Source organism: Pseudophryne corroboree, chromosome 7 (assembly GCF_028390025.1).
Source record: "Pseudophryne corroboree isolate aPseCor3 chromosome 7, aPseCor3.hap2, whole genome shotgun sequence".
NCBI lineage: Eukaryota > Metazoa > Chordata > Amphibia > Anura > Myobatrachidae > Pseudophryne > Pseudophryne corroboree.
Window position 1 is genome coordinate 102663056 of NC_086450.1, and position 18678 is coordinate 102681733.

At 44.5% G+C, this 18678-nt stretch overlaps 1 protein-coding gene across 4 annotated transcripts in view; it reads right to left on the reverse strand.

Moving 5' to 3' along the window:
* MYO3B (myosin IIIB) overlaps positions 1–18678 on the reverse strand; it is a 625340-nt gene that overhangs the window by 436608 nt on the left and 170054 nt on the right. For all 4 annotated transcript variants that reach the window (XM_063933501.1, XM_063933502.1, XM_063933503.1 and 1 more), the window contains exons 5-6: positions 15942–16046; positions 247–330 (exon numbers count right to left, since the gene is read on the reverse strand). In XM_063933501.1, coding sequence (XP_063789571.1) covers positions 247–330; positions 15942–16046 — 189 coding nt within the window. The remainder of the gene's footprint in view (positions 1–246; positions 331–15941; positions 16047–18678) is intronic.

Below are 18678 nucleotides of genomic sequence, written 5' to 3' on the forward strand. Positions count from 1 at the left end.
TGCATCCGCTGGTATACAATGCAGTCGCCGTTAAGTCCTGACAATAATAGCTCCAGTGCTGGCATTGGGCCACATTGCAACACAGACCTGTCCCCAATGCTCACAGTATATCCACAATGAAGACACAGCAGCACTCCAAATGATAGAAACTGTATTACTATTAAATCATTGAAGGAGCTGCTCTGCCATCAGAGGGTATGTTGTGTGTATAACAAGGACAGGGTGACATAAAGTATCAGGCCGTACCTTTCCCAGGAAGGTCAGATGCTGCACAATCAGATGAGCGCTTTCCGTCTTCCCCGCTCCGCTCTCTCCACTGATTATAATGCACTGATGGAGCAGAAATAATGAAGTGTGAGAAACCATCATCATACAAGCGGGTGACGTGTTACATTAGATAGACTGAGAAGGCCGCTGCATTTAACATGCTTTTTGCAATTATACTTATTTCATTTGTCTCATTTTAGGGGAAATGACTATAGTGAATTAAAGAAATAATTATGCATGTTTCCTAGAAATGTCCATTTAAAAGGCAATTTTATGCTGGATTTTATTACACTGATTGCTATTGTCAAAGTCAGAAAAATATCTCTACACACACTGCCATATTTGCACCTCATACTGGTCCGTGCTGCGCATGCGTACGCTCTCCCGTACGTGCGCATACTCACAGTCGCGGGCACCCGCAGGCGCATGGTATGCGTATTTACGGTAGAGTTTATGCGATCGTAGCGTGCGACTCAATCATTACATATTTTCACTAATAACGTATTTTGTAGATCATGGTCCCTTTGATAGATTCTGAAAGTTTGGTTAATATAGAATGTTCATGAACAGAGAAATCCCTCTTTGTTTGATACGAAGGGTCAGACAGGAGTAATACAGTGGTGTTTAGTATCCATCGGAAGAATATTTAATTAGAAATATTCCGGTGTTGGTTTGAAGCAGATCAATCGCTCGTGCGAATAGTTATGGACATAAGAAGTTTATGAACATTTACTTTATTTGCACTTTATTACCCATGCGGCGGGAAACCCAGTTTCCCTCCCACCTGAGCAGTTGGAAATAGTCACAGCCCACCTGTATGAATCAACCTATGACCTTTTGTTACAATGCGAAGCCGAATTCCTGTGTCCAATGAACAATAAGATTGTAGGGACCATTGAATCGTATTGTGTGTGGGGCATAAATAGGCAGGCCGACCATATCCAGCTCACTCTCTTCAACGGTTCTCATTGCTGATAATCGGGAGCTGGATATCGAGGCGCATGCGATCGTTTCCCCTTGTGCGTAAGTGTTTCTCCGCAACTATATTGATCTTCTTGTTATTGTGGGCCAATCTCTCTCAATCTCTCTCTCTCTCTCCTTCTTTTTCTCACTCATTTTTCCCTTAAATTGTATTGTATTGTATTTCTTGTGTAGTTATCTGGTTAGGTAGTCTATGTTATATTGTAGTGTATGACTTGTATTGTGTTTAACTCTTTTGCAAGTATAGCATTCATAATATATATTTTAGGCGTTGGACCCTGAGCACGGTATCTGTGTGTTTCTTATAGTATTAAGTATTCTCAGAGCGTCGGTGACGCTCAAACAGCTTTTAAGGTAATAAGGTTATACTGTGTTGCATTTACTCTCTAACATTACACTAAGGTTTTACTGCACAATACACTGTTTATGGTTTAGATACAAAGGTTTAATATAGTGAGCGTCAGCGCCGCTGGTGATCTCCTCGTGGTCCCGAGCGTTCGCTACGCTATAGCGAATCATTACTTTAGTCAACAGCCAATAACGTGCCTGCCTGTGATCTCTGGGCCGTGAGTGAACGTGACGCTTGAGCGTCTCGATCACGGCAAAGCGATTGTTACGCAACTAGCGTACCCTTACGGTACTTCATACATAAATAGCGTACAGTGTTCTTAGACCTCATAAAGGGTATTATATACGATAAATATTTAGCTTTATCAATTGGCGGCTCGCCCTGTCCTTCACATATCTGCACTAGGTAATTTCAGCAGACATTATCCAGCAGCAAAGGGCGGGAGATCATATTCCTCGTAGTGCTGTTTGGATAAGCGTCTGCTTCTCTTAGTAAAGGGTGCTGAAGGAATCCGGGAACCGGAGGTAAGAACAAAACAATAGTGTCTTTTTAAAACTGTTTATTTTTCTGTCTTGCGTACACACGCACGCACACATATATATCTGCATTTCCTTTTCATTGGTGTATTTTCGTATGTCACTCTCCTGTTTGCCAGTTCTATAGTTGATAAACGTATAAATTGTGTTACGGTGGATCTTTGCTTTGCGTACACGTGTCTCTAACAAAAGACTGAGACTTGCGTACGCAATCCAAGGGCCGACGCACGCAGCGTATATTACGCAACGGAGCGTACGGGTACGCCCACGTAACTCAAATCACAAGTTTTTTTTTTCTCTCCTCTCAACGCGATAAGTAGCGCCACGCGGTAAATAACGCCAGGCGATAAATCGCGCAAAAAATTTTTTTTTTAAATTCCAAATTTAAATTAATAGATCCTTCTCCTAATTTGTAACATATCTGGTCTAAAGAGAAATTTCTGCGCAGAAATAGAAATAGAAACAAAAGTGTACATGTGGTGAGTGAGTGTGTTGTATACAATTTTACAGGTTGAACCACAAGAAAAGTCGAGTACTCGTGAGGTACATGCGTGTAAGTGACGTACATGGTGGCTAGGGAGGCATCCCTGGTTAAATATACAATTTGAGCATTAGAGTGTAGCAGACCAGGAGGTCATACTGTAACAGACCAGGAGGTCATAGCAGACCAACAGGTTCAGGTACAGCAGACAAGGAAGTCCGCTATACAGTCCACAGGCACAACACCAAGAAAGGGTTGGTGCAACACCCATATAGGCCATATAAGCTCTGGCTGAAGGAATTCGCAGCCGTAATTTTCGATTCCACTGGTCGCTCAGTACATAAGATTAGTTGCTTGTGTACTAAACGATTGTACCGCACGTAATTGTGTGCATTAGTAAACCTGACCGGTACTATTTGTGTACGAAGGTCATAAACGCTATTTGTACATTCTAACGTGATTTGTGTAAATTTTTTTTATTTTAAGGGAAGTTCGCTGCTCACTCAGGAACTATCCAGCAACCAATAGTTACTGGAAAGAGTAAGTGTTCTTCGGATCACCCTCACAGGTTCCAGTAAATAGAGGTTCAGGTCGCAGGGGCCCTAGGTCGAGTACGCCAGCACCATATCGGTGTGATCAGGTCGTATTGGTCGGCGTGGGCGAGTGAGTGGGGTACTCGGTAAACCGCCACCGTCAGCCTATTTTGGACATTTGGTTTGCGTAAGGGTTGGTTAAATAAAGCAACACCTTCGAACTATGGGGGCCACTTGTTCAGGTAGGGGGCGATCAACCTCGGTTCGGGTTGATTCAGTGAACCGACCAATTGGGTCGGCAAGGTATGTAATGTGTGAGAAATACGGAAGTCACACAGAATGTGATGAATGGGAGAGAATGACAGTACATGACGGGGAGAAATTCCCAAGAGTAGGTAGCTTCAGCACAGAAGTGTTAACGAATTTAAGGAGAAGGATATGTCTCATTAAATCAACAAAGAGACGAATCAAACATTACGATTATTTGCAGTTGTGGCAGCAGGAAGGTGACATACAGAGAGGATTGGCTCAGGCGGCGGGATCTGGCTCAATCAGAAAACTGATAGCCACGGCCCCACCGCCACCATACATATCAGGAGAGAAATTGGTTGCGGAGAATGACGCACTAAGGTGTAACACACAAACACTTAGCAACTGTGTAAATGTTAAAGATAATGTTAACCAATTAACCAATACAAGTATTAACCCGTGCAAGTTGTACCCTGTTTTGAACTTTCCTCAGGAGTGTGATCAAGAAGACGAATCGGCAACAATTTCAGCGCTCTCTCTAGCAGCCACCATAGCAGAGACCACAGTAGGCACAGCTCCACCCACGAGATTAGTAACAAAGGCCCCTAGCGGAGGGATAGGTGAGGTCGTGTCTACAGGTAAGTACGGCACCATACACTATGCTGAAGCCATTTCACCACAGGCTGTAGAACCCACACAGAGTGATGTTGTTAGAGTTAATCCTGTTAGGGTAATAGCTGTTCCAAATGGGAAAACTGACACAACAGGGGTCACCCCTGTGAGGAACATTGCCATGTATAGCCCATTTTCCAGAATGGAATTAAGAACCATCGTGTCTGAATTCCCTGACCCTAGAAAAGATTTAGTTGCCAGTCAAAAATACATCAGAGACTTAGGTAACACTGTAGAGCCCAACAATAAAGACTGGCAGATATTGCTGAGAGCATGTTTACCCTCCAATGTTGACGCAACTCAATTTTTAGCTGATTGCGGATTAGATCAGGATGTACCTCTTACAGATGTGTACAACAAAGACAATGTAAAAAGAATAAACTTACAGTTAAAAGAATATTTCCCAGCGGTAGTCAGATGGAACAAGATATTCTCCATTAAACAGAAGGAGTCAGAGACAGCTGCAGAGTATTTTCACAGAGCATTATCAGAAATGGCAAAATACACAGGCATAGAGGACATTAAAACAAACATAAACCATCGAGAAGTAGCAGTATCGGTACTGATGGATGGTTTAAAAGAATCATTAAAGACTAGGGTACAGACCACACAACCATGTTGGCGAGGTCTGTCTGTGGCTACTTTGAGAGAGGCTGCTATTGATCACGATAGGAACATCACCAGACACAGGGAACAACAAAGTGATAAGTTAATGGCCGTAAGTATACAGGCCCTGACCACAAGGCAGCCTTTGTTTGTATCACCAAACCCTGTGGGTAAGTCAAGTGTGGTTACTTGTTATTCTTGTCATAAACAGGGACACATGGCACGAGATTGTAGAGTAAAGAATGTACGAAACTCATACCAACCCCCTAGACAATGACACGACACACGACATTGGGAGCAAGGTCCGCAGAAACGGAGTTATGAGCCACATGCAGGGGAAACAAAAAGATACCCCCCAAACAGAGATTGGCAAACCTCTGGTAGTTCCCAGCTAACTCCCTCACAAGTAGTTGCTGCCAGCGGGATTCAGGGAGGTCACCATACCCAATAGGGGTGTGGCCATACCTGTAATCTGCAGCCAGTAAAATTGATTGCAAGTCTTGGAAGTGAACCAGAAATTGCAATCAATGTAGCTGGTAAATCATTAAACTTTCTTGTAGACACAGGGGCGGCCAAATCAGTGATAAATTCGACAGTGGGCATGAGGACCACTGGTAGGACAATTCCAGCCGTGGGAGTAACAGGAGTAGTCCAGCATTACCCTGTTAGCAAACCAGCAGAGATTACAATAGGGCCTTTACATACCAAGCATTCCTTTTTGCTGGCTGCATCGGCACCGACCAATCTCCTGGGAAGAGACTTACTGTGTAAAATGGGGTGAGTCATTTATTGTACTCCTGAAGGTGTATTCTTGGACATACCTGAGAATCACGCTCAGGAAGTACGAGACATGTTAGACTCCCCGTCAAAATTAATGTCACATACCACTATGACAAATAGGACTCCCTCCCAAGTAGAAGAAATGACATCTCAGATACCAGAGTCACTTTGGACTAAAGATGGACAGGACACTGGATTAATGGCAAACGTAGCTCCGGTAGTTGTACAAGTAAAAGATGGTAGGATAGCTCCAAAAATCCCACAGTACCCTCTGAAGCCAGAGGTGGAGTTAGGAGTTTACCCAGTAATAGAGCGCTTGCTACAACAGGGCATTCTGGTAAGAACGTCCAGCACTGCTAATAGTCCCATCTTCCCTGTGAAAAAGAGTGGGGGGAGGGGTTACCGGCTAGTGCAGGATCTAAGGGGGATTAACAAAATAGTTGAGAGTCAGTTCCCCGTAGTGCCACATCCAGCTGTCATCCTAATGCAAATCCCTCCCACTGCGAAATTTTTCACTGTTATTGACCTCTGCTCCGCTTTCTTTTCGGTACCTCTGCACCCTGACAGTCAATATTTGTTCGCATTTACATACAGAGGAGTCCAATACACATGGACTCGATTACCACAAGGATTCATAGATAGCCCAAGTATATTTTCTCAGGCTTTGCATGATTGTTTACAGTCTTTCCAACCAGTGAGTGGATCAGTATTAATACAGTACGTGGATGATCTACTACTGTGTTCTGATTCATTGGAGGCATCCCTGAAGGATACGAAACAGCTCCTGTTTCATCTTTCAGACACAGGACACAAGGTTTCCAAAGACAAGTTGCAATTATGCCAAACTAGGGTAAAATATTTGGGACACTGTTTAACACAAGGACTGAGACACCTGACCGCTGATAGAATTCAAGCAATTAGAGACATGACTCTGCCACAAACCCAGCAACAGATCAGAACATTTTTAGGAATGTGTGGGTATTGCCGTAATTGGATCCCAGGGTTTTCCATGTTAGCGTTACCTTTGCAGGAAATGGTCTCCTCAAACAAACCTGATCGGATTTCGCATACAGACGAGTCTGAGGCAGCATTTGAGAGACTTAAACAGTGCCTAACGCAGGCACCAGCATTAGGTATGCCGGACTATGGGAAACCCTTTGAACTATACGGAACAGAAAGTGCTGGTTGCGCGGCAGGCGTACTAACCCAAAAGCACGGTGATGCCAGCAGGCCAGTAGCATATTACAGCGCTCAGCTAGACACGGTAGCGCGATCCCTCCCCACATGCTTGCGAAGCGTTGCTGCGATAGCATTGCTAGTAACGAAAAGCGAAGACGTCGTGCTAGGTCACAACCTCACAATTCATACACCGCATGCAGTGTCAGCCTTGTTAAATTCTGCCCAAACCAGGCACGTCTCATCAGCGCGGTTTACAAGATGGGAATTGGCACTAATGGCCCCCGTAAACATCACCATAAGGAGATGCAGTGCATTAAATCCTGCAACATATCTCCCAAGTGTGTCTGGACAGACCCAAAGGGTGGAGGATGAGAGTACTGGGGAAGGAGGATTTAATACAAAGGAAGATACTCATGATTGTATAGAATATTTGACCCAAAATTTTACCGCAAGGCCTGACATCAGTGACAACCCACTGGAAGATGCAGAACTTACGTTCTACACGGACGGTAGTTGTCATAGACAGTCAGACTCGGGAGACTTGTGTACTGGATACGCAGTCGTAGATGACCAAGGCACCATAGAAGCGGAACCGCTAGGCCCACCTCACTCAGCCCAGGTTGCTGAACTGGTCGCCCTAACCAGAGCATGTGAATTGGCTAAGGGCAAATCAGCCAATATCTACACCGATTCTAGATACGCATTCGGGGTAGTCCATGATTTCGGAGCCCTATGGCGCCTCAGAAATTTCATGACGGCAGCTGGTACACCGGTAGCGCATGCAGCTCACATAAAAAGGCTTCTAACAGCGATACAGGAACCCGACAGAGTGGCTGTTATCAAATGTAAAGCACATACATATAGCCAAGACCCAGTATCGCTTGGTAACAGCCGAGCAGACGAAGCAGCTAAGTTAGCAGCCGCTACCCCCAGACAGACAGACACCACACAACTGATGGTATTTAATACCATCAACACACAGAAGTTGTGTGAGATGCAAAATTTGTGTTCCACACAGGAAAAGGCAGTCTGGAAGGCAAAGGGATATGGCCAGGAGTCCTCAGGACTCTGGACGGATGGACATGGTAAACCAGTGGCCCCCAGAGCATATCTTCCATGTCTGGCTGAAGCAGCTCACGGGCTGACTCATCTAGGCAAGGAAGGGATGTGCAAATTGGTAAGAGCATATTGGTGTGCCCCAGGATTCTCATCTCATGCGAGTAAAAGAGCAATGTCATGCCTTACCTGTTTGAGAAAGAATATTGGAAAGGCAATACCTACAGAACCATCCCATATCCCACCTGCCGGCGGCCCTTTCCAGGTAATACAGATTGACTTCATTCAATTACCCCCTTGTCGAAATTTGAAATATGTACTTGTCTGTATAGATGTTTTCTCAAATTGGGTCGAAGCATTTCCGGCGGCCACAAATACCGCTATGTTTACTGCTAAGAAAATTGTGCAGGAATTTGTATGTAGATATGGTATCCCTAGAATTATCGAAAGTGATAGGGGTACCCATTTTACAGGTGATGTCTTTCAAGCAATGTGTAAGTTGATGGGAATTGATAGCAAGCTGCACACTCCGTACCGTCCACAGGCGAGTGCGAAAGTGGAAAGAGTGAACAGCACTATTAAAAATAAATTGAGTAAAGTGATGGCAGAGACAGGATTGACATGGCCAGAAGCTTTACCCATTGTATTGTACAGTATCAGAACCACTCCCAGGTCCCCTCTTAATCTGTCCCCTTTTGAAATCTTGTTTGGTCGACAACCGCATGTTATGATTAACCCTCAGGATGATTTGAAGTGTAACAATGAAGTGACTGTAAAATACCTGATTAACATGAGTAAACAGTTAAGGAATCAAAATGATAATCTGAAGTTAGTGATTCCTGATTTACCAGATAGTAATTGTCATGACATTGAACCTGGGGATTATGTAATGATACGGAATTTTCTACGCTCAGGTTGCCTTATTGACAGATGGGAAGGACCATACCAGGTCTTATTGACTAGCACTACAGCATTGAAGGTTGCTGAGAGAGAGACTTGGGTTCATTCATCCCACTGCAAGAAGGTTGCTGATCCAGAGAAGTCCCGTGATAAGGAACAGACGGTAGAGGTTGTATCACTGGAGTGTCTGTTCCAGGAGGACTGAGGCGGCACCTGAGCCGTGAAAATCTCAAGACCAAGAGCTGTTGTCGACTCCCCACTCCCTTTTATTGTTTTTTCTCCACTTCCCATCCCCTCTCCCCAAAATTTCTTTTTTCCCCCCTTCTCATTCTTCTCCGTTTCCTCCTATAAGATGGACTTGCCCCAAGAGACTGTGATCCGGATTTTCCTGTTAACCATGATGTTGACCAGAGCAGTCTGATCCGGCGAGCGTACCATGGAGGTCGAGAGAGGTTCTGGAATGGGTTCTGATGACAGAGATGGAGGCGTAGTTTTCCGAGAACAACATAATCAACAAGCAAAGGCGAGTATCAGAAAACGATCCGATAGCATTGACCATAGAAGGAATTGTGAAGGATTGTTAGCTGAAGAAAACTGTATCTGTAGGCTCTGTAACAATGTCATTGAGGATGGGTGCATTAAGAAATGCCAATCCAGTTTTAATATCCATATGGACCGGCATCCATTGAGTGACTATCACTCCTTAGTGGGTAGTGTGTTAAACAAAACAGATTGTTGGGTATGCTCTCAAGTACCTCAGGGTCATAGCAAATCAGGGCTAGTACCATTTCCTTTAACGATAGAGGAGGTACTTGAGTTAAATGGTGGGAGACCGGTGGACCGGAGGTTTAATATCTCCAGCCCTCCTAGTTTGAAGCTCCACCAATACCATGTGGATAGGTCCCTATTATGTTTCAACATCTCCAATCCCCGAAAACCGGGAAATTGGGAAGTGTCATGGAGTAACCACACCATGACCTTTTCGCATAGAGCAGATAGAATGCCTACAGATACAGAGCTTGTACGCCACATAGCCAGTAGAGGAAAATCTTTCCGGTATAGGTATACCTTAGGAAATAGGATTACTAAAGTTGGAGAGGTATCACCAGGATACTGTGCACATATCGTACAACCTGATACGTGTACTAAGCAGATGGAAGAATTAGGGTTAGGAGATTTCACATGGAAGGTGTGTAATATGGTTATGTCCTACTCCGTCCCATATGTTCTCCCCGATGATGCATATTTCATATGCGGGAGAAAGGCGTACAAGTGGCTTGCCCCAAACTCTGAAGGATTGTGTTATATTGGAAAAGTACTGCCTGAAGTAATGACTGTATCACATGACAAAATGAAAGACATACACCGTGGTGCCCAAGCTCCTTATACTCACACCCATTACGAGCACGTTGTTAAAAGGCACCTGATAGAGAAGACAGAGCATCCGGCCTCTGATCTGATAAGTGAATCCACCGGGATTCAATTCTTAATCGCGTTAGATTTCACCCGCACCGCTAGAGGAGTGCTGAATTATAAATACATTTCTGCGCTCGCAAATTTGTTAGATAATATCACTGAAATGTATGATGACACGTTTAGGTATACTGGAAGAGAACTTCAGGCTTACAAAACTGAACTGGTACAGCATAGAATGGTTCTCAATTACCTCACAGCAGTGACAGGCGGATATTGTGTCACACTGGCAACACAATACGGCGTGAAATGTTGCACATATATTACGAATAGCACCGAAGATCCGGTCGAGGTCATAGACCAAAAGATGGACGATATTCTCCAATTGAAGTGGGAATTTCGCAGGAGACACAATCTCACTCTTGCTGCTGTAGGTAATGAGCTGACTGGTTGGGTGTCATGGTTGAACCCGCGAAATTGGTTCTCCGGTTTAGGAGACTGGGCTCAAGGAGTCATAATGGATGTTGGGAAGTTTCTCCTATGTATCATAGGTGTTGTCATATCGATTGGATTGACATTTAGATGCGGTCAGGCTTTAATGAAGTGCAATCATCGTACTAGGGTAATGAGTTTAAGGAGTGAGGAAACTGTAATTAACCTGGACTTGATTTATGACCCAAATGTAGAAACAATGATGTGATGAAAATGCGATTTCTACGGTCCGTTTCTTTCACCTGTTTTTCTGTTTTTCTCCAAGATAAAAAGACCCCCTTGGACGAGGAAGTTGACAAGACACTATACAAACAACGGATTGACCAAAGAAGAAGTTTTTGACCACTTTAGATACGGACATTTGATGAACTTTGCCATGGATCCCCAGTTTCCCTAGAATTCTTAAACTCACGCTAGCCCAACATTTTTGTAAATCTATTGGCATTGACAAAGCTTTTTGCTCGCACCTAATGGGCAAAACAGCGCAAAGAAGACGACTTTCAACTGATACCGAACAAAACTTCAACCGACAGATGTACATTAACCTGACATAGAATACCACCGCATTTACCGTAATTATGTCTTTTCTTCATTTCTACAACCCTCAGGTAATGACACACATAGTCGATAGGGAATACAGGCACAGATATCAGCAATCACATATCTCCCCCATTCATGTATCATCAACTAAAATGTGCTTCCCCATTTTGTTACAACCAAAACCGAAAAGAGCTCGGTAAAGTTTGACAGCCCATCCACAGACCCGTACCACGGGATAAGAAGGAATTCAAATGTATACTTCGCAATACCTCGAAGCTTGATTTACAACACGTACGGCATGATGATACATGACCCCCCAAACATGGACTCATATACACATGCTTCTGCTATCTCACTAGGTCATACCCTCTTCCCACCTACTCCTCTCTCCTCCCTTACCCAACCATGGAAATGAATTAACCCCTGACATATATTTTTCTCCTTTTGAAATGTTTTAGAAGGTGGCAGTTATTATTGACTGCCAAAGGGTGGACTGTCAAAGTCAGAAAAATATCTCTACACACACTGCCATATTTGCACCTCATACTGGTCCGTGCTGCGCATGCGTACGCTCTCCCGTACGTGCGCATACTCACAGTCGCGGGCACCCGCAGGCGCATGGTATGCGTATTTACGGTAGAGTTTATGCGATCGTAGCGTGCGACTCAATCATTACATATTTTCACTAATAACGTATTTTGTAGATCATGGTCCCTTTGATAGATTCTGAAAGTTTGGTTAATATAGAATGTTCATGAACAGAGAAATCCCTCTTTGTTTGATACGAAGGGTCAGACAGGAGTAATACAGTGGTGTTTAGTATCCATCGGAAGAATATTTAATTAGAAATATTCCGGTGTTGGTTTGAAGCAGATCAATCGCTCGTGCGAATAGTTATGGACATAAGAAGTTTATGAACATTTACTTTATTTGCACTTTATTACCCATGCGGCGGGAAACCCAGTTTCCCTCCCACCTGAGCAGTTGGAAATAGTCACAGCCCACCTGTATGAATCAACCTATGACCTTTTGTTATAATGCGAAGCCGAATTCCTGTGTCCAATGAACAATAAGATTGTAGGGACCATTGAATCGTATTGTGTGTGGGGCATAAATAGGCAGGCCGACCATATCCAGCTCACTCTCTTCAACGGTTCTCATTGCTGATAATCGGGAGCTGGATATCGAGGCGCATGTGATCGTTTCCCCTTGTGCGTAAGTGTTTCTCCGCAACTATATTGATCTTCTTGTTATTGTGGGCCAATCTCTCTCAATCTCTCTCTCTCTCTCTCTCCTTCTTTTTCTCACTCATTTTTCCCTTAAATTGTATTGTATTGTATTTCTTGTGTAGTTATCTGGTTAGGTAGTCTATGTTATATTGTAGTGTATGACTTGTATTGTGTTTAACTCTTTTGCAAGTATAGCATTCATAATATATATTTTAGGCGTTGGACCCTGAGCACGGTATCTGTGTGTTTCTTATAGTATTAAGTATTCTCAGAGCGTCGGTGACGCTCAAACAGCTTTTAAGGTAATAAGGTTATACTGTGTTGCATTTACTCTCTAACATTACACTAAGGTTTTACTGCACAATACACTGTTTATGGTTTAGATACAAAGGTTTAATATAGTGAGCGTCAGCGCCGCTGGTGATCTCCTCGTGGTCCCGAGCGTTCGCTACGCTATAGCGAATCATTACTTTAGTCAACAGCCAATAACGTGCCTGCCTGTGATCTCTGGGCCGTGAGTGAACGTGACGCTTGAGCATCTCGATCACGGCAAAGCGATTGTTACGCAACTAGCGTACCCTTACGGTACTTCATACATAAATAGCGTACAGTGTTCTTAGACCTCATAAAGGGTATTATATACGATAAATATTTAGCTTTATCACTATATAGAAAAACACAAATATACACTTTTAATACACATAGATAGAGATCACTTCACTTGACAAAGGAGGCAAATGAACACACAAATATTGTCCTAGTTTCCTATTTAGAACTATGGGAGAGATGTAATCGGGTCTGAGTTTTTTGTGCGGGACAATGTAATAGCCTGCGAATTTGCAAGTTTGAGACTATTACATTATGTGAGTCCGTGTGAGTGTTTTTCATATGTAAACTCGCACCTTGTAATGCAAGTTTCATTACAAGGGCCCTCATTCCGAGTTGATCGCTCGCTAGCTGCTTTTAGCAGCAGTGCAAACGCTAAGCCGCCACCCTCTGGGAGTGTATCTTAGCTTAGCAGAAGTGCGAACTAAAGATTAGCAGAACTGCACAGGAATAATTCCTTGCAGTTTCTGAGTAGCTCCAGACCTACTCCTATCTTGCGATGACTGCAGTCTGTTTAGTTCCTGGATTGACGTCACAAACACGCCCTGCGTTCGGCCAGCCACTCCCCCGTTTCTCCAGCCACTCCTGCGTTTTTGTCTGGCACGCCTGCGTTTTTTAGCACACTCCCTAAAAACGCTGAGTTGCCGCCCAGAAACCCCTACTTCCTGTCAATCATACTACGATCACTCAAGCGAATGAAAAGCGTCGCTCGAGCTTGGGTAAAACTACAAAGTTTTGTGTGAAAGTACTTAGCGCATGCGCGCTGCGTACCATGCGCAGAATTGCCACTTTTTCACTTGATCGCTGTGCTGCGAAAAACGTCAGCGAGCGATCAACTCGGAATGACCCCCAAGGTGCAAGCTATACAGAAGCATGCACAGATCAGTGAGATCCGTGCATGCTTCTGTGTGTAAAAGTTTTGAAATAGTTAACTTTTTTTAAACGATGTGGGGTCCCTCCTTCTCCCCCCCCAAGCATAACCAGCCCGGGACTCTTTGAGCCAGTCCTGGTTAAAAAAATACAGGGGGGGAAATGTGTGAGATTTCCCCTGCATTGTAGGAACCACCACCAGGCTCTTGGACCTGTCCTCGTTCTAAAAATATGGGGAGGAGGGGGAGGATGTAGGGGTCCCCCGTATTTTTAGAACCAGCACCGAACTGCACTAACAGGGAGCTAATGTCACAGCCATGGGCACACTTGACGGGCCCCACCCCCGCCAGCATACCAGTATGTGGGACATTGAAGGGCCCACTGTTACCTACAGTCTCAATGTAAATAAAATATTAAAATAACAAGTCACACAGAAAGTAAAAGTACAACTTTAGTAAACACCCTTGGGGAGGGGTGTTGTCGGGATCCCCAACACTCTCCCAGGGAACCCCCGCCTAGGCTGACTAGTTAGGTGAGGTATTGCTTCGTCCACGGAAATCCATCAAGTGTGTCCCCTGGCTGTGGCTTTACGTTCCTGCAAAGGAGCCCAGTGCTGGTTCTAAAATTATGGGAGACCCCTACATGTCCCCTCCTTCCCCTGTATTTTCTGAACCAGGACTATTTCTAAACTTTTACATACAAAGCATGCATGGATCTCACTGATCTGTGCATGCGTCTGTCAAACTCGCCTATACAAAGCTGGTCTATTTATACTGTAGATGAGTTTTTGGTAAGGATTTGGATGCAAATTAAAAACTCGCACCCTATTACATTTGCAGAGTTTTATGTCTTCCAATGTGAAATTCAGGATTGTAGGAAACATGCATGTTCCCGCATCTTATTACATTGGGGTAATTCAGAGTTGATCGCAGCAGCAAATTTGTTAGAAGTTGGGCAAAACCATGTGCACTGCAGGGGGGGGGGGGGGGCAGATATAACATTTGCAGAGAGAGTTAGACTTGGATTGGTTATTTTGTTTCTGTGCAGGGTAAATACTGGCTGCTTTATTTTTACACTGCAATTAAGATTTCAGTTTGAACACACCCCACCCAAATCTAACTCTCTCTGCACATGCTATATCTGCCCCACCTGGAGTGCACGTGGGGCCTAATTCAGAGTTGATCACAGAAGCAAATTTGTTAACAGTTGGGCAAAACCATGTGCACTGCAGGGGGGGCAGATATAACATGTGCAGAGAGAGTTAGATTTGGGTGGGGTGTGTTCAAACTGAAATCTAAATTACAGTGTAAAAATAAAACAGACAGTATTTACCCTGCACAGAAACATAATAACCCACCCAAATCTAACTCTCTCTGCACATGTTATATCTGCCCCTCCTGCAGTGCACATGGGTGGTCATTCCGAGTTGATCGCAGCCAGCAACTTTTTGCTGCTGCTGCGATCAACTGGTCCACGCCTATGGGGGAGTGTATTTTAGCTTAGCAGGGCTGCGATCACTTGTGCAGCCCTGCTAAGCTAAAAAAAATTCAAGCAAAAGTTTAGGCCTGGACATACTTACCCTGTGCGACGATCTCTACGATGCTGGAGCCGGCTTTGACGTCAGACATCCGACCTCCATTCTGCTGGACACGCCTGCGTTTTCTTCTCCATTCCCCGAAAACGGTCTCCAACGGTCTGGATCCGCCCAGGTACGCCTTCTTTCTGTCAATCTTCTTGCGGTCGGCTCTGCGACCGCTTTCTTCAGAGGACGTAACGTAACCGGCGACCCCTGTCGCTGGGCAACGTCACGCACACGCAGTGCGGCCGCCGCACATGCGCATTCCGTACCCGTTCGCACCGCAGCAACAACCCGCTGCATGCGAACGGGTCGGAATGACCCCATGGTTTTGCCCAACTGCTAACAAATTTGCTGCTGCGATCAACTCTGAATTAGGCCCACTGTCCTAGTTGTAAAAATGTGCAAGTTTAGTGATCAACGTGCACATTTTACAAACTCTGACTCTATTACATTTGGCCCTATATGTTGTTGTTAGTATGTCTTGTTAGTTCTCATTAGACACAGCCCATGATAGAATGCAGAGCAGACTGTACATCCTATGCCATCATTATGCCCACGGTGCTAATTTCACATTTGTACAAGAACAAGGCGCTACAATCCATTCCTAACATTCTGTACTGTACCTGATCTTTGCTGAAAGTCACCATTCCTTGGTATGCCGCATCTGCCGTGGCAAATATATGTGGGGGATTAGAAGCACGTTTCACTCCATGATACAACTTGGAGAACTAAATGAAGAAAAGAAACTGTTATACATCTATTCTACACCTATATGTAAAGGTAGGTTGCCATTAAGGAATTACCTGTTTTAAAAGTAATCTAACCATTCCAATCCACAAAAATATGCTACAGTATGTATAGAATGATTACAATATATAGGGGGTAATTCTGAGTTGATCGCAGCAGGAAGAAAGTTAGCAATTGGGCAAAACCATGTGCACTGCAGGTGTGGCAGATATAACATGTGCAGAGAGAGTTAGATTTGGGTGGGTTATTTTATTTCTGTGCAGGGTAAATACTGGCTGCTTTATTTTTACACTGCAATTTAGATTGCAGATTGAACACACCACACCCAAATCTATCTCTCTCTGCACATGTTATATCTGCCCCCCCTGCAGTGCACATGGATTTGCCCAACTGCTAAAAAATTTCCTGCTGCGATCAACTTGGAATTACCCCCATAAATACAAATATGCGCTATCATACTGTTTTATTTTCTTGTAATTTAATGGGCGGAGTTAGAGGGATTGGTGGCATTCCTCACTGAGTACAGACTAGTAATATGATAATATGAGCAATAAAGAGGTCTGTTGATGTAGCTGGGATAAGTAATTTCTTCAGGGCCGGTGCAAGGTGTCTCGACACCCTAGGCAAAAGTTCAGCCTACTGCCTGCCTGCACCCTCAGCTCCCCCCCCCCTACACCGCTTCTACTAAAATTATTGAAAGTAAGTTCTAATAAAGACATGGGGCTAGATGCAATGACGCCTGAGATCGTTCTGGAGTTGCTTGGATGTTTTTTTAAGGGGGCAATCACTTACAAGGCAAAACTATGCCTTGAAAAAACGTCCAAGATCGGCCAGCATCCTCCAGCTATCTTGGGCGTCATTACATCCAGCCTGTGAGGTGTGAGGTGTGATCATGTTCTAGAAGCTGTGTAGACAGTCTGATTCCGATCTTCCTGAAGCAGCAAATAGCAGAAAAAGAAAAACTTATGATATATACAGTATACATAAATGACCCCTGTCCCAAAACCAGATAAGGTATAATACCATATGGGCAGCAGTCAGGATCCCGGCTTTGGCAGCCAAAATACAGACATTGGGATACCTAGTGTGAATGCCGACACCAGCATTCAGAAAGAGAGCAACATCCCAGAGCCGGAATCCCAACAACCAGGATTCCGAACGAGGAGATACAGCGGCGCTGCAGAGGCATGCCGCGCGGGGGGTGTTAGGCTGCATCCTGGGGGTTAGGGTTAGGCTGCGTCACAGGGGGTTAGGCTGTGGGGAGGGGGAATTAGGTTTAGGCACCTCTGGGGGGTGGTTAGGGTTAGGCTGCGGGTAGGAAGGTTTAGGGGGGTGGGGAGAGGGTAGAACACCATTTACTCACCCCTATCAGTATTTTCAACTTCGGTATCCTGGTGTCAGTATTTTGAACGCTGGGATACCATACACTGGGATCTCATACTGATCCCTACTGTACAACAGTCTGTTGTTTTATATTATAGATAGACACCATGGGGGTCATTCCGAGTTGATCACTCGCTAGCAACTTTTTGCAGCGCTGCGATAAGGTTAAAACTCGGCAAAACTGTGCATGTGTATGCACCGCAATGCACTGGCGCGTCAAACAGGTACAAAGAGGATCGTGCTGGTGGATTTAACGAAGAATCCATTTGCACTGCCAATCGCAAGGTGATTGACAGAAAGAGGGCATTTATAGGTGTCAACTGACCATTTTCTGTGAGTGTTTGGAAAAACGCAGGCATGTCCAAGCATTTGCAGGGCGGGTGTCTGACATCAATTCCGGGACCAAAAAGACTGAAGTGATCGCAGCGGCTGAGTAAGTCCAGAGCTACTCAGAAATGGCAAAAAAACTTTTTAGTGCTGTTGGCTGCAAAAGCATTCACACACTTGCAAAGCGAAAATACACTCCCCCATAGGCGGCGACTATCTGATCGCAGCACAGCAAAAAGATGCTAGCGAGCGATCAACTCGGAATGACCCCCTATATCTAATTATTAATAATACTAGGGTCTGCAAAGCCTACAACTGTTAATAGGGCTCCTCATAGGGCCTCAGAAACCAAGAGCAATGTGCCTGTGATGGGGTAATACACAACTTCCACATAAACACACATACAACATGCACATATTGTGACAAGAACACTGGGATAGTGTTTGAGGGCAGGTATATTTGTCCCAGGTTCTTGTCTTACATGTTTTAGAAAATGTTAACTTCTAGGAAAAATGCTTTTTGTTTTGTCTGAACCTTTTCAGTTTGCTGTAAAAGCTGGGTAAAGGCTCTGAGAGAGAGATAAGGCGAGTTCTAGACATTGGGCCCAGTTCGGGTCTTTGGCCTCACAGAGGGCTAATCAGGGTTTCAGCTGTGTAAGTGTGTTATAGTGCTGCTAACCTGATTAGTATGGGCAGACTGCCTGGGAAGGCTGAGGGATCTGTGTGTGAGAGACACGCTTTCTGATGCAAGTGAGCTATACAGTATGTACTCTAGAGATGAGCGGGTTCGGTTTCTCTGAATCCGAACCCGCCAGAACTTCATGTTTTTTTTCACGGGTCCGAGCGACTCGGATCTTCCCGCCTTGCTCGGTTAACCCGAGCGCGCCCGAACGTCATCATGACG